Genomic DNA, 17,514 nt, shown 5'->3' with positions numbered 1-17,514 from the left:
AAACTTAGTGTAACTCTTCGCTCGGCTGGCGCGGTTTCGTCGCGAAGATGGCACGGGATATAACTACATGTACAATTATCGTCTGCAGCCGATGCCGATGGAGCCTCGACGCCAGCCAATTGAGTGGCTTTAAAGAGTCCAACAATTCATTCTTGATAAAATGTTGACTCTGTTGGACCATCCTATATTCGTAAATCGCATTTTCCAGAGTTATTTGGTTCCAAAATAACATATTTGGCGTACTGTATACAATTAGCTTAATATGACGCCACAAACTGGTGGTGAATCATATGATTCCAACTTTAAGTCACGCTGGAGGACGTAGCGTTGCCTAGCTATAAAGAAGCCACAGTCATTTTCGCGGGCAGATCATAAAACATTTTTTTTTATTTAAGTCAGACTTGGAGATATGATTGGGTCAAGCCATTATGCAGCCATTATAGGGCGCGGACAGACCTTTCTAAACTCAACAACAACAACGGACAGACCATCCTACCCTCTTATAGAAGAAGGGAGAAATGATGTGCTGCGTACATGCAGCTGGCGGATTGGGCGGGTTGTACAGGGGCCCTTGTCCCTGGAATAGAGCTCCATCTTCCACACATGAATATCAAATCAGGATTTTTTTAAATGGCTTCTAAAATTTAATGCATAACTATGATATATATGTCTTTGTCATTACTATAAAATATAGTTTAATATTATCACAAATATTTCAATTAATATGTACAATATATGTGTTTCAACGAAATATTCGACATTCTGGGAACAATGTTGAAATTACTACAGTAAACTTATATGGTTACATCACGGAACATATGATTTCTGGTTTTATGCCCGTGGTTACATCTAACTGAATTAGAATAATAATACAATGAAAAATACAAGTAAAAGCTTTTAATACCGTAACTTTCTATGTAATGCCAACATAACGTCGAATAAATTCAGTTAAATGTAGCATAGTATGCTTTTAGTAGAACATAATGATATAGAAAAATCGAAACACATTTCAAAAGTTAAAAAAACAGCAACAACACATACGTATTCGAGATTAGAATCGATCATCGGAAGTTTTCTTTGTTGTAACTTGACTTACGATTATAACATATCCAATTGTCATTGTAAGTGGCAATTAAGAGAATGGCGTCATCATTGTTGTTGTCTAGCTGCGACAATGTCTTCCTGTGAAGCTCAAATTCAACAAAAAATCCGATTATGATACGAACAGTAGAATATTTGAAAAATACTGTCATCTTATGGATTTACTTTAAATGATTTCAGCCAATATATGCCTATGATGAAGTCCGTCAACAATAGAATTGTTTGCGAAAAAATCAAGGTTTGTATATCATATATCAAACTACCAGGTGCAACGCGGAAATCCGAGAGTTCGATACAGAACTGTACTACATAACCATTCCCCATCGACACCGATACAATATACCGAGTATAGACGTTTTAACCTTTTCCGAAGGGACGTTACTCTACTTTCACAGAGGACACACGGGTGAAGTGAAAATAATATTAAGAGATGGCAAATCTTCCGGCAATAATGCATGATGAAGATGAAGAGGTTTGGTATAGTCCTTAACTTGATTTCAGATAACGTGTTAATGTCAATCTTCCGGCAATAATGCATGATGAAGATGAAGAGGTTTGGTATAGTCCTTAACTTGATTTCAGATAACGTGTTAATGACATTTTGCGGTGAGCACTAGAGTGTCTTCAACTCAAGTCATAACCACGCAATCACACCAGAATATTAGTCATAATAATTGGGTCGGTATAAAACGCAGCGATTAACGCAGCCAATAGAAACATATAGGGAAAACGCACCGGTAGTAACACAAATATCGAAACAGATAAGTGTTATACAACTAGTTCTATACCTGTTGATTTACCCGGTATATTAATATCAGGGATGATAAAATTCCGGATTAATCCGGAATTCCGGATTTATGGCCTCACGGATCGATTTTGAGATTAATGTAAATCCGTTGAGTTTTTTTCTAGGGGGGAGGGGTACAGGAGCGAATCGAGCTCAGTTCGAACAATATGGGTACGAAAGGTGAGTTTTCCGGAAGTGTAAAGCCGGAAATTAACGAACCTATTTACGTCTTGGCAATCGAGCTATATGATTGGTTAAGATAGCATCCGGTGATTACGGAAATTATCGATGGGACTAGAAGACAGTATCCGGATGGTCGTACCCGGATATGACAGACGACGAAGACGAATAAACGGGTATTGGAAAATTGGAAAAAAACGACCACCACCAACTTCTAAAAACATTGATTCGTCGATTTTAAGGGTATATTTGCCATTTATTTTCAAGAGAAATTCACGAAACGTTTCTTTTTAAGTTAATAGAAAGTTATAAAACTGATAATGAATTTTGCGCATGTAGCATTATTTCGGACATCCCGATTCGGATTGTGTCATAATAATCGATTTTTATTTTACAAATTTTATTTGGCTGATTGAAGTTTACGCTGTAAACCGTTTCTTTATTATTCTCATAATGTTTGAAGCATTGTTCTCAATAAGAAGAGGCTGTTGACCATAATGGGAGGCTCAAATGAAAATTGGTTTGGTTCAAATTTAAAAAAAAAATGAATACATATTTTGTAGTAGTAATACATATTACGTAGAGGCAGTCATTTTATTTTCTATTGAGACAGTTCAACAAAACGTCTTGAGGACCCAGTTTGAGTGAGATTTAAATTCTATAGTTGTAATTTGTATTTCCAGGTATGTTGATGGTTACAAAAGTCAGGGATGAACAGACACCACAGCCAGTGCATCCAGTTGTTCCTGTCAATGACTGACAATTCAATCCAGAGGCCATGATACTTGGATTTATGGCTGAACATGCTCCCTGGCACCACAGTAGTGTGCCTTACTTAAGACACTTGCCAAAGATACAAAAGCGAATAAAAACTTCAAAGGTGTACAGCATCATACAAGATGACTTACGGAGTGGCTAGCCATTTCCATGATGAACATGTGGGGGTTAATGGATCTCGGTTTTGTTTCAACTAAGACAAGTCAACAAACACAACTTTTGCAGCTATTTTTCTGCTATAGAGAAAGAAATAGTGTTGAGACATTTGGCCTCCTTAAAAATCACTAGGGCTGATTCTGAATAAATTTTCATAGAATTTGAAAGCCTATTTGAGAGACTTGAACTGCCATGGGACAATCAAGTTTTTGTGCTACTGGACTCATGTAACACCATGAGGGGAAAAAATCTGGCTTAGGGACCAGAATACGTCAAAGTCCACCATGTCCACAACGGCTACGCTGCCAAAGCATTTAAGTCCCGCTTGGATATTACTTGGAATAATATATATAATATTTAATAACAATACATTCTCATCAAATGTGCAGAAAATGGAATAAATACTCTTTATATGATACTTAAAATTGAATAATTAACACTTTTACAATAAACATTTGCAAGCATGATAATCGATATGTTGTTCACTATTATAAATCAAACATCCCACAGTGTAGACTGTTCATACACAGGCATTTGATCATAGCCAGTTGAGTTTTATGGGAAGTGGACAACTGAACCAAAATGTCAGGTACATGTCTTATGCCTGTGACTTCAGGTAAAAAAAGTAAATTTAACTTTGTTTAAAGACAAAGGTGTTAAACTTCACTGCTAAGATTCCTGATAATTGTTCTGATTGTGGATGTCTCGTGTTGAACATAATTATATCTACCAAACCGAAAGGTGTACTCCATGAACACTATTCTAAGGCAAAAAAGGGTATTAGAATCCCTGAAATCTGGAAAGCTTCGGGGGGCTTCGCCCCCCTTATCCCCCCACCAGGGCTTTGCCCTGGACCCATCGGGGCCCTTAGGCGGCCCCCTGAACCCCATGCAGAAATTTTCAGGATTGGCAACTTGGCTCTATTATCATCCCTGTAATATGTAACATATCGAAGCATTTTTTTGCAAAAAATGCAGATATGTAAAGGTAATGCTACAAATTGACATTATATTTATAAACAGATGAAATAATGAATATGAAAATAAAATGAATTACATAAGAAAGTAAACTTTATTATATGAAAGGCATGGTACACATGGCGCAATTACGAAATAATTTGGGATGAAATCTCTTGGGTATCGTATAAATAATTATTGAAATAATAAATAACGTGTACCGTAATTCACCTAAGAGTTCGGACACCTTAAAATAATTAAAAAATTTGCTGTCCGAATACATAGAAAATTATCATTTTTGCATTCTGTTTATGTCCAAGATAACGATAAAACATACCATTTTTCTTCATGTTTTGCGCTGTACATGCTAATTATTAAAGTTATCCGTTGTTATCAATGGTTATTTATTACGCCTATAAGTGTAAATTCTCCATCAAGTTAATTAAAATCCCAACAAACACGAGTTTACCGATTTACACATGCATTGAGATGGTTAAACACCTTTTGTCGGCTGCAGATCAAACAGTCACACTGTGTGACGTCACAGCGCACGGGGTTTAGATTAAAGGCGCGTGGTAATAATTTGTTGCAAGGCGATAAATGGAGCGACAATTAAAAGAACTTGCGGTTTTTCTGATGAAAATTTTAATTGAATAAAGCGTTAAAAATACCTTCCAATGTTGTTTTGTCATGAAATATCCAATCACATTCCTAATAATTTACTCAAAGTTATACCTTGACTGAAAAAATATATATATTTAAAGCCCTTTCATGCAGTTTCACCACCAGCCATGGATAAGTTCGTAGTAAGATTCGCTTCTAGTGAAGCTGCTCTCCCTGCATCGTGGAAAACATCACCGCTGCCTACAGCACCAACCAAGCGCCCGGTCGGTCGCCCAAAGAAACGCACGCTTGACGGCGAAACCGAAACGCCGGTCACTCCGTCCAAGAGATTGGTTGAGGATTTTAATAGTGAAAGCGATAGTGCTAGTGTCACTCCCTCAAAGAGGGGTGCGTATCGCAACTTTACTGCTAAACAAAAAAGTGAAGTAGTGCCATTCGCGAAAGAACATGGAGTAAGGTGTGCCGCACGGCAGTTTAAGATCAGTAAGAGTTCTGTGTCGGATTGGTTAAAAACTAACTTCGACCTTGGCCAAAGGAGTAAGAGTGGGCATTTACCGAAGTCGGGCAGGCCGCTCACGTACAGCGAGGACATCGACGCCAAACTTTGCGCTTTCGTTCTCGAACAACGCGATCTTCAGTTGCCGGTATCGGTCGATGATATATGTAACCTCGCCATTGAATGGATTCTGCCGACAAACCCGGACTTCAAGGCCAGTCGAACTTGGGCGGATAAGTTCATGCGGCGCCATGATCTCATTCTACGTGCCAAGACATCAATGGCCCAGCGTCTGCCTGCAGACTTAGAGAAGAAGTTGGAGTCCTTTCACGACTTCGTCCTGAAACATCGCCGCCTGGACGAGTTTGATGACCGCTTGATTGTTAACATGGACGAAACTCCAATGTATTTCGATCTTGTTCCGAACCGCACAGTCGAGACCAAGGGGACTAAGAGCATTCGGATACGGACGACCGCCAGTGACAAGCGCCACCTAACAGTCGTCTTGGCGTGTACTGCTGCCGGTGACATGCTGCCGCCAATGATCATCTTCAAGGGCAAGCGTGAACTCAACCTCCAACATCCACCCAACTGGCTAGTTTGCGTACAGGAGAAAGGGTGGATGGACGAAAAGCTGATGATCAGATGGGTCAAGGAAGTCTTCCTCCCATTCACAGAGAAGGACCGCTCCATGTTGGTTTTGGACAGTTTCCGGGCACACCTGACGGAAGCTGTTAAGAGAACCATGCGTCGAGGCAACTGCGTTCCAGCAGTTATTCCCGGGGGTTGTACGTCGAAGGTGCAGCCATTAGACGTCTCCATCAATAAGCCGTTCAAGGGGGAAATCCGGAAGACCTGGTCGGCATTCATGAGAGCATCCGTTCTCAGTTCGGTCAACCAGGGGGAACGAGTGCGAGCAGCGTCCAAGCAACAGGTCGTTGACTGGATCGGAGGCGCCTTTCAGACCATACAGGCTAACCGCACGCTCATTATTAAGTCGTTCTTGGTTTGCGGTATAAGCAATTCGTTGTCTGGTGCTGAACGCGACATGGTTCGCAATGACGTCGCGTTGAACGAACATGCGCCATTTGACGGTGACGACAGTGACGACGAATTCGAGGGATTCGGCCCCGAGGATCTCGTGGAGAGTATGGACGTCATGTGCGATTAATGTGCGATTCATGTTTCTGCGTGGTGTTTAAGATCATTGCAAATTCATCACGTTAAATAGTTATTCATCACGTTAAATAGTTAACTGCTATAAATAAAATGTGCTGACGTTTATTATTCTCTTGATGAGTATGACGAGTATTGCTGTACGATTATCGTCATTATTATTTTTTTAAGTTATTAAATGCAAGTTAAATAAATGCTTCATATTGTCTATAAATTTGCTACAAACATGACATGTCTTTGTTTTAATTCCCTGATCGCCCGTGTTGTTTCTTTAATCCTCCCATAAATATATCACACTTCCTCCTTCTATAAGCAATAAATCGTTAAGGCTGTTTTGTAACCAATTAACTTGTAGTGGAGTAAACGGTAATCTAGCCGGAGGCAAAGATAACGATCAATAATTGTCGTCTGTGGAACTTGTTCTGGGCAACTGTGAAAGTTATGATTGATGGGTGTCCGAAAATTAGGTACACAAAATAAATTATTTTTGAAAATAATTATGGGTGTCCGAATATTTAGAGTGTCCGAACTCTTAGGTGAATTACGGTATATCAGTTTATATTTAATCATGTCTATTTAACTCAATTCTGTTAAATTGATTTACAAAGACCAAGCGTATACTCGGCATTTGCTAGCGAAACGTCAAATGGCGCCAGCTGTTGCAGTCGTCGCATTGGTTCATATAATCAAAACACTCTAGAAGGTAACGACTGCAATAATTTATAATATTTATAAATTTGATGTTTTTTTCTTTTTTCGCAGACTGGTTGTTTTACTTGTAAACGTAAATTTGGTTACACATTAATTTTCTAAATATTATTGTTATACGGTTATGCACCGAATAACCATGCGGTGCAGCACGGATAACAATGAATATATCGAAATTCCTGATTGCCGGTCTTCTATACAAAAACACTAATCTACAATTTATTGCGGATATTCTTCAAACTAAAATCAAGTATTTTGAGTAATATAAGAAAGTCCATTTTCACTTATAAATATAATTGGTTTACAAGTCGAAACATTTTGTTGTATTAATTATAAACCGGCGACATACTTAGGGTTAGTAGCATGCCCCTTCTTGCACAGCTCCTGTAAATCCGACAGGACGTCTTCAAAGCCAGACCTCGGTACATTCTATGTTATTGGCACCAGCCATAACAACCACCACCTGCAATTGAATCACGATGTTGATTTCTGAATTATCGACACTACGTTAATTTGTACATGTTTTTTGTGTGAAGCAGTCATTATATTGATAACGTCGCCCTGTTAGTAATAATTAATTGGTAAAAAAACCTTCAAAATATTTCATTCAATATTTTTATTCTGTTTATGACAAGTGCACTGCGATAAACTTTTATGACTGTGTGTCAGATATTAGCACCTGTCCCTCGTGAAGTACATGACAAACGGATTAGCATGTTTCCTGATACACACAGCTACTGTTTGCTCATGATTACGTCATGCTGACAAGAATTAGGTCTATATTAAAGACGATTTGTGTAAGACTCGTGTGATTTAAAAAAACACAACACATTTACTAACACAGGTAAGCTTACTATAATAGGATGATGAACATTTTAACATTGTTACATTATCTTATTCTTTTAAATATTAAAAACAATGGTGTCAGCCTTTAAGAAGTAAAATTTATTTACAAAGACCAAGCTAAATAATAGATTATGACGACGTTTAAAGCCATCCAAAATAAATTTGCATATATAAAGTTGAATGGAATAGATCGTATTCTGTTTAAGCTCTAATACTTTAAAAGCTTAAACAAAATACAGCAAGAACAGAAGTGTATACACTGCTTACTTTCTTTAAGGAGAATCAGCTATCTTACATTTCCGAAATTAAACATACTTATTTGGCAAAACAATCCGAAATAAATTTCTATATATAAAGTTGAATGGAATAGATTGAGTTTGAGTTCGAAATAGATCATATTCTGTTTTTATGGTCAAATACTACAAACATTCCTAAATAAAAAACAACAAGAACCCAATAAGTATATAAACTACTTACCGTCTTTAAGGAACAATGAGCTTTCTGACATTTCCGAAATTAAACTTACCTATTTTGCAATACACATTTTTGTTTCTGGTCAATACTTCCAATATGTTTTTTTTAATATGTAATATCAAAAAAAGTAATAAAATCTTGCCTTTTTAACCCTTTTTAAGCTGTAAGAATGTATCTTTTAAAAAGCTGTTTCCCAATTTATATATATTGGCTGCGCCGCTGCGTTTCATACCCCCATAACGCAGCCTGCACAAATCGCTGTGTCTAATACCGACCCCAAATAATTGTACATTGACAGATTTTTTATACGATTTTTGATATGGAAAATCCTTCACGTACAAATTGGGTAGTTATTCTGATCTGAATTTGGGGTTAAAGCATTTTGCGTCTATAAAATATCATAAAACCAAGAAATATTACCAGATAATGTTATTTTATATTAAATAGTTGATCTAATACATATCCTACGAATAATTATGAGTTTGACGGGTTTTTCTTCATTTCATTCTGTCAAAACATAACGATATATACATGAAGGGCACCTGCAAGGCTGCAGTTCACAGTTTTACAACAATTGTTAGATCATAGATTTTTATATTCAAGTTCAAAAATTGATGTTTATGCATTTTTCTTAAACCGTTAGTAACGGTTTAAGCCATAAAACATTCATTTTTGAACGGAAATATGAAAATCTGCGATCTGATCTTTTGTCAGCAATCTTTTGTCATTGGTTTGCAGATATTTATGCAAAAAAATTCTCTCCAAGACAAAAAGTTGTAAAAAGGTATATCTGTGAGAATGCAGCTTTAAGATTTACAAAGAGTATTGATTAGTAGGATGCCAATTAACAAAGAATGCTGAAGAGTAGGTTGCTGGTCTTTAGTGCCATTTCTTAATAACGATCTTGTCCGAGGTGTCGAGTCATTTGACAGGTTGTTTATTGCACCATTTCCTTATAAATTAAAAGTGACAGATTATGGGGTATTTAAGCATGGATGATATAATTTTACGGGTTTTCAATTTAAATAATGTTAGGCCAAAAATGGTTCAGATTTTTTTCAAGAGCTTTAGCTTTCGTCAGGTGAGCGGTAGAGCGGCGAGGGGTATCAAAAGGGGTTGATTTTACCTACCTTAGGTAGAGTTCACACGTCTGCATAAACTTTCAGTTCTGAGGGAGGGACACATGTCAAATAGTTATGCCCAATCTAACGTCAATTCCTGGATCCGCCCCTGGGTAATGAAAAGTGAATGATGGAAATCTTTTCTAAAAATGTCCACGCCCGATGAAACATGATAAGTTGTTGTATTATGTCCCATGGCCTGAACTGGTAAACAGCCTGAAAGTGTGACCTTGCATCATACACTCTGGTTTCTGTGCAACCATGGGGGCAAAAGAGGTTTGTCATAATCCTTTAATAATATAATATTGTCATAATTGACACTTGTTCGGGCTATCAAAGATATTGAGGGTTTAAACCTGGTTATCTCTTTAATTTTGCATTTACACAAATAACTGTTATTAGACACAAAATTAATAATTTAGTTATTTTCAAACAATATCCATCTCTGCTACTAATGCTCATGTTTTACAGTTTCAAGCTTGATATATCTTTGATCACAAAAGAATTTTCTGTTTTGCAGGAATTCATTGACGAGACCTTAGCGGAGAGGTTAAGCGGTCTTGCAGAGATGTTCCCTGAGCCGGTTAGGAGGTCTTGTGGTTCGGCTTCCCAGTTCACGTGGAGCTCCGTCAAGGTGTGCTTCAGTTATGGTCGGACAGCTGTGTGGACTCTCTCATCCATATTTGCCATTATGTTCCTGCCAGTTCTTTTTGAACGGGAAAGAGCATCAATGCAAGAGTTACAGTTACAACAACAAAGACAGGTAAAGAATGTGTATTCTTTTGGACCATCTGAAAATCACAACATTCAGTTGAAAATAAGCTTGTTTCAGAATAAAAAATTTAACTGGCAAATGCAAATAATGTAAATGTTACATTACTTAACTGGTCACCTCATTACCAAAAAATATCATTGAAGAAACAGGTTTTATAAATTCATTGCATATTATGTGTCCAATGATAAAATGGGCCCCTTTAAAGTATCAAAATTTATCAAAAAATATTTTGAGGGGGATTAACTATTTCATGCATCATTTTTATGGTGAAAAATACCATTTTCTTCCTAACACCAAAGATTTTGTCATTTAAAAGCCTATTAAAAGCAAATACATTAGGGCCCATTTTATCATCTAGTTGTTAAATCTGTGAATATATAAATAGAGTCAATCAATCTGTTCCGCCATACATGTATATATAAGTCATTGTATTACATTGATATGATCACGGGTCATGTTGGCCTATTTCAAATATGTATTGTGTGATATATTTCTTTGAATAAACTTTCTTCTTCTTAGATTTCAGCTTGAGAAGTTTTCTTGAACATCACAATAATGAACATTGTTTTACTTGACAGATCCTGCTAGGTCCCAATGCAGCAATGTCTGGCCAGAATATGATGGGAGGGGGGATGGCCCCAGGACCAGGGATGATGCCCCCACCCCCTGGGCCCCAGTGATCATACTCCTCATTTGTTTTGTTGTACTGTGTGTGATAAAATATGTAGTTTTGTGATGACCAATTCAAGTTGACCCCGCCTTGTTGTGGATGAGGTTTGATTTGAAAATTTGAGTACGCTGTTCAAACCAACAATACTTACAGCATTGCAGTCCTGCAACCAATTGTTTAACTTTTATAAAGTTTGTCGGATTATGGTCAAAGTTTATTGATTGGTAATAAATTATTTATCCATTAATTACTATCAACCAATCATTTACATTTGCGAACTGGCCAAAAGATAAGCTATGGAAAATTATCCAAGTTTTATACAGTAAGCTGCGGTAGCCGGTAAGGAAACTGTTAATTGGCTGTTTTATGGAAACAATTTTGTGTTAAGTGTAGTAAAATGTGAAAAGGCTTCAGAAGAAATGGAATCTAGTTTTGTGTAAGACATCTCATGAACCGCAATGTTTCATTTTTATCTTACATAACTTTCAATAGTTATAATATGTAATAAAGAAATCAAAACTATAAAATGTTTTATTTGTTTTATTCAATTGAAAAACAAGTTAACTTAATAGTGTAATTGGTGTACAATTCACCGGCTTTCATAAACTCTTATAACAGACAATTTTCACATTGACAAGTTACTATTTAGTCACACAGATTCTATATGTATTTGTATTCAGAGTTAAACAGAGATAACGTACCTGATTGTGACAAAGAAAATGCCAGATGGTTGGAAGAAAATCTTATTAGATGAAAGATAAAAATACTAGATTATAAAACTGATTTTCAAAAAATGAAAAATCCTACAAACTGGCCAAAAGATAATTCTGCTGAATAATCTTGATACGGATGCTTGTCTTAAGCTCAAGTTGATGAGGTGTACAACATGGTCACTGAAGTGGTCAAAGCAAGCACACACATGGGGGTTGTTCAAACTGATGCCAGCAGTGCTTGACCAAAGTCAATAATATTTCACATTCACCGTCTTGTATCCAGACTGTGAAGAACTTGTCTGGTTTCTCAATTTAACATATATCAACGTCAGATTGTAACATTATATGTTTTCATTTGCAAGATGACTCATCAGTATGTATAATATGCAAAACAATTTTTTTTAAATATTTTTTTTTCCCATTTTCTTAAAACAAAGCAGATGCAGTGTGTGTATACATGTACCACGTGATGAATTGTGTCATAAATGCTACGTCGGAAGGCAATATTTTGGTTCGAATGAAGACTTTAAACAAAGATAACTTCAATATTTCCTCCCCATTTTAAATGAAACATAGCGCAGTCTAAGCCGCTTACAGAGCCCCACTTTCAGTCTTTTACCAGAGTTTGATTGAGAGTTTAGTTTCTTAAAACACTTCGACAAACATTTTCAAAATACGGCCGTCTGACAGAGCACTGTCAAAAGATTATTTTGGAAACAGGTTTGTCGAAGTGTTTGATGAAACTAATCACCTTATCAAACTTCGGTAATAAAACGAATGCGGGGCGATTTAAGAGGCATACACTGCCCTTTGTTGCCTTCTGACGTATCATATATGACTTAATTAATCACGTGGTATACTCACACTGAGATGGAAAGAATATATATTATGGAATTTGATTCCTAAAACCCCCCAACAATCTTTCCTTTCAGTTAAACTTGCAACATCAACAAAATATTAGCACAAAGTAGAAATGACTAACAACAAAAAATGGTCAGATCCAAGGGAGTCTATTTCAGAATCAAGTCTGCAGGTTACTGGCCACCATTTCTTGAATTGCTAAAGCATAAGTAGCTTAAGCCTTTTTCATTTGGCAAAATTACCATAACTATATTTTATAAAATAAAAATGTTTGTCATGAATAAAATAAGATTTTTTTCAATTTAAAGGATCAGAACTTTTCAAAAAAAAAAAAAAATATACAAAAACAAAAATAGTGAGCTTAGCCTAATCCTGTTATAAGGGACTTGAGATGTTTTCAGAAATAAGGCCAGGGACCAGAATCAAAGAATTTGTTGTAACTTTAAAAAATCATAAATCTGTATGAACATCACTAATGACAACACATTGATTTTTTTTATTTCTTCAACTTTGTGTTCATTTCAAATACTGGCCAAGTTCAACTTACTGAAATATGTAGCAAAATAATGAAACTTTGATACAAAGATAATTTCAATTTAAGACTAAAATCAGCTAAGGTCTTTATTGAGACTGGTCCCCAGGTGCTTGTGCTCATCATGTGAAATCACTTCCACAATATGAAATGACAAGCAGAAAAAATCCTATAACCATCATTGTTACTATAGTTTAAATAAGTGAAAATTCAACAGATTCAGGAAGGTTTTTTTCAGACAATATAATGTTATGCCTACCTTTGCCTAATAAGCTAGGGTGGGTGTAATGCCAATGTTGCGTAAATGTCTGCCCATGCCCAATGGCTTATACATGTAATATAAAGTGAAACAAATGAGAAGCAGCATTGGAGCATAAATAAATATCACAATATTAACTGGCTATCACCATTGAAACCTTCTACAAAATAATAATATATACTTGTACATAATTATGAGGTCACAACGTATTAACAATCCTACTTTTATAACAATGGAATCTTTAAACTGAGCACATTATCATATTTGACAGACATGTATAATCACAAAAACTGCAAAACCCCCCATTTGAAATGCAATATGAAAGCACTATTGTCAAGATGTAGAGTGTAAAACAGATACTTTAAAATATGTTTTAGTGTCTGAAATTATAATTTGCGATGGATGTATTTTGCAAATATGGCGTACATTTATTTTGGCAAATCGGGTAGATTTAAGTGGCGGGTCAGTGTCAGTAGTCAAATTGAAAATATAATCTCAAACATTAAGCAGGTTAAAGGGTTATTACTTTGCATTTCCAATAAACAAAAGCTGTCACAGGAATGTGACCATTGCACCCGAAAGGCCTTGTTGGGGTGGTATCAAGCCTTAAGTATATAACATATTTATGATGCCCTACCCTTCTTCCAATGTAGTTTTGAAATATTGACCTGACACATTTTAAGGGCAAAGTACATGTACATGGCAGGGGTAAGTCACTTCAAGATGGAGTGGATGTCAACTCGTATCTGGTCCTAAGTGTTTGTCAGTTATTGATTGGAAACACATTTTCAGCTTGCGGTCTACACGACCTTTGACCTCAAAATTAATTGGGTTCCTCTGCTGGTCATTACCAACCAGCCTACCAAGTTTGAGGTTCCTTAGCCAAAGTGTATTGATAAAAAAACGTGGGGACAGACGGACAGTCGGCTTACTACATGCCACCCTTCATGGGCATGAAATATGGGCCCAGTGTCTGCATCAGACCCACCCATTTATTGTGGGGAAAAATATTAACAACCTTTAACCATCACTCAATAAGGGATTTAGATTACAAATTTCAATTTTCAAAACTGTTGCTGAACATATACATACCAAGCAGATGCCAAATGAACATTGAAATAAACAACACACAGCAGTATAGTTGATCTCTTGGTTTTGACTCAACATGACTTAAATAAAAGCATGTACTTTGATTAAACAACTTTTTGTCTAAATGAAAATTTCTTTTATGAACACAATAATTTGTAACCCTTTTTGAACAAAATACAGATTGATGCATTGATCTCATTTTCTTTCATATGCAGCTGATTGTCTATAAAAAATAATAAATATTTTAAGTGTTTATAAATTGACGCATTAAGAAACCAGAAAAGTAACATTCTTTTTGATACAGTTAATTAATAAGTCCTATTAAAAATACTTCTTTGAGATTGTACATGTATGTTCAGTATTTGTTGGTTTGATTATCCAAGGTTTCTTTTGGGTATTTATAAAAATAAAAAATCTCTCAAATGTATTTAAATAGATATATAATATATATAGACATGTAAAGCACATTTAATTTACCAACAACTCAATTTTGAGTCTGAATCACATCAGATATCTTCACTTTTGAGGTTGCTTACTAATGAAAACTAGAGCCATCACAGAATGTGATAAGGACCTGGAATGATAGCATATTATTTACAGGCATGTTGAAAGGCAAACAGGATAACTTTGCAAATATGGGCCATGTAGTTAAAATGTTTGATTTTATTTTAAAAATTCTTACAATAAACTGCTCAATTTAATTAGTTAACAAAGTTCCCTATATTTGACAATATCAAACTTGTACAGCATATTGATACTGCAAGCAGATTTGTAAAGTTGAAAGTTGTTATTTTTATTGGTTGAAAATTATTAAGAAAAAATATTAAAAAAGACGGGATGCTTACTTTATATATGGCACCTGCACATTTGATTTACAGGGCTCTAATAACATTTCTAAATGTACATGCACATGTTAGCAAACTGTACATCTTTGCTATGCATAAATAAAACAGTACTGACATACTCTGAAAACTCAACAATACAGGCATATATATAAACTTGGAATAGCAGAAATTATATTTTGCACTTATTACTATTGTCAGATCTCTTGACATACTAATTACAGTTAATTGTTGTGCTATAACGGCCAACTACAATCATGATTCCTGAATAAAAATCTGACTTGAAAGCACAGCCTTAAAGTTTTGCAAGTGTTTTTTCACTGCAAGACAGAAACCTTTGGAGCCTGGCAACAAGAGAAAGCCAGGATCTTCAGGTGTCTTCTCTGAAAGTATTTGGGTTCTATCATCAACATCATCAATCTGGTTATCTCCTGGTTCAAGTTTGTCTGTCCGTTGATCATCATAATGCTCAGACTGTTCACTGCTCCCTGCAGCCGGTTTCGATTGTTGACTGCTACCCAGTGGAGTTATCTCATCACTTCCATTGCATAGAGGTTGTTTTGGCACATCTAAGTGTTTTGATCCCATCCTTGACTTGTTCGATATTTCCACCCAGCGTTCCACTCTGTCAATCATCCTATTGACATTGCAAAATATTAGGTTATAAAAAAGTACCAACAAAATATATTCATATGATGTCATGGGAGTGGACTCACTCAGTTTTATCAATGAACAGTTCAAATGGGGCGAAAAAGAGTAAAAGCAACATAATGTAACTGCTGTGGGTTTCCTTTACTGCCTTAGTTAACTAACTTATCACGTTGTGAATAGTTTAGAACATACCTTTCCTATGTCTTTGTCTCAGAATCAGCTAAATTTGGCATCAGTGCCTTCAATTCACTGATATAAGATAACTCACAATAGAACAGATCCCAATTGTTTGTTTAACTGCCAAAAACGTTTTCTTAAAGGGAAAGTAATGCTTTAAGCTCTATAACATTAATTTCAAACATAAATACATTAACTGCAATCTGCTCTTTGTCTGCAGTCTTATACAACAGGTCTCTAGACATTTATGCAAAAATAGGCTCATTCCAAAACAAAAACAAAAATAAACAAGAGCTGTCACAGTATGTGACGAATGCCCCCGAATGTGACATTGACCTATGAACAAGGTCAGTACATGAAAAGTTAAAGATCAAACAAATACATATGGCAAGTTATTTTAAATTGCCTCTGAACATAAAAAAATACCACCCATACTTGACAACCTACATTCTTATGTCCTTATATTCAGCATTCCATTGTGAACTAGAACTGTAAGCCATAGGCTAACGAATACCCCCCACCCCTCCATGTCTAGGTTGTTTGCCCTGGAGTTAGGCCGGACAAAGCTAATTTTGCCTACAAGGGGAGATAACTCCAGTCAGGGTCATGTGACCTGTACCAAATTCACAGAGGCGAAAGTTTACAACATGGCCATTAATTTCTGAAAGTTTGATAAAGATTTGTTGAATAATAACAAAGATGAATCCCGGACAGGGCTTATTTTGCCTACTTTAACACATCAAGGGGAGATAACTCCAGTCAGGGTCATGTGACCTGTACCAAATTCACAGAGGCGAAAGTTTACAACATGGCCATTAATTTCTGAAAGTTTGATAAAGATTTGTTGAATAATAACAAAGATGAATCCCGGACAGGGCTTATTTTGCCTACTTTAACACATCAAGGGGAGATAACTCTGGTCAGGGTCATGTGACCCGTACCAATTTCACAGAGGCGCAAGTTTACATCATGGCCATTAATATCTGAAAGTTTGAAAAAGATTTGTTCAATAACGACAAAGATGAATCCCGGACAAAAAAAAACGGACGGACGGACAGACAGACAGACGGACAGACGGACAATCCGATTCCAGTATACCCCCCCCCAAACTTTGTTTTGGGGGGTATAATAAACACAAAGTGTATCTTTAACCTTAGAGGTAGGGACATGGGTCTTGCACGTGACACGTCGTCTTGGTTTGTCGAACACATGTGGCAAGTAATTTTAAAATCTGTCCATACAAGAAAAAGTTACAGCCTGGACATAACAACCAATACTCTGTATCCTTATATGCAGCACTCCATTGTGAATAAACACCTAAGTGTGACCTTGACCTTAGAGGTAGGGACATGGTTCTTCCACGCGACACGTTGTCTTGGTATGTCAAACACATGTGGCAAGTTATTTTAAATTCTGTCCATACAAGGGAAAGTTACAGCCCGGACACGACAACCTATACTCTATGTCCTTATATGCAGCATTCCATTGTGAATAAACACTAAGTGTGACCTTGACCTTAGAGGTAGGGACACGGGTCTTGCAC

General features: G+C 36.3%; 2 protein-coding genes across 3 annotated transcripts in view; one reads left to right on the top strand and one right to left on the bottom strand.

The window, feature by feature from the left end:
• Nucleotides 1–1,463: 1,463 nt before the first annotated feature.
• Nucleotides 1,464–11,374, top strand: LOC128207813 (mitochondrial import receptor subunit TOM22 homolog). Of its 2 annotated transcripts, none has more exons than XM_052910957.1 (3): nucleotides 1,464–1,573; nucleotides 9,923–10,165; nucleotides 10,756–11,374. In XM_052910957.1, the coding sequence occupies exons 1-3, from the start codon at nucleotides 1,532–1,534 to the stop codon at nucleotides 10,855–10,857; spliced, it is 387 nt and encodes a 128-aa protein (XP_052766917.1). In that variant the 5' UTR covers nucleotides 1,464–1,531; the 3' UTR covers nucleotides 10,858–11,374. The 2 variants fall into 2 exon arrangements, with proteins under 2 accessions (XP_052766917.1, XP_052766925.1); XM_052910965.1 differs by having other exon boundaries at nucleotides 1,565–1,654.
• LOC128207803 ((E3-independent) E2 ubiquitin-conjugating enzyme UBE2O-like) overlaps nucleotides 11,372–17,514 on the bottom strand; it is a 30,189-nt gene continuing 24,046 nt past the window's right edge. The window contains exon 20 of the mRNA XM_052910946.1: nucleotides 11,372–15,780. Within this exon, the coding sequence (XP_052766906.1) occupies nucleotides 15,399–15,780 (382 nt within the window). The 3' untranslated portion in view covers nucleotides 11,372–15,398. The remainder of the gene's footprint in view (nucleotides 15,781–17,514) is intronic.

Source organism: Mya arenaria, chromosome 2 (genome assembly GCF_026914265.1).
Source record: "Mya arenaria isolate MELC-2E11 chromosome 2, ASM2691426v1".
Taxonomy (NCBI): Eukaryota; Metazoa; Mollusca; class Bivalvia; order Myida; family Myidae; genus Mya; species Mya arenaria.
Note: the sequence above shows the minus strand (reverse complement) of the source record. Positions and strands in the feature narration are given on the sequence as shown.

Coding starts and splice junctions, on each gene's coding strand:
- LOC128207813 (XM_052910957.1), top strand. CDS start 1,532: ATGGCAAATCTTCCGGCAATAATGCATGATGAAGATGAAGAG. Junction 1,574..9,922: donor TGCATGATGAAGATGAAGAG/GTTTGGTATAGT, acceptor TCTGTTTTGCAG/GAATTCATTGACGAGACCTT. Junction 10,166..10,755: donor AGTTACAACAACAAAGACAG/GTAAAGAATGTG, acceptor TTTACTTGACAG/ATCCTGCTAGGTCCCAATGC.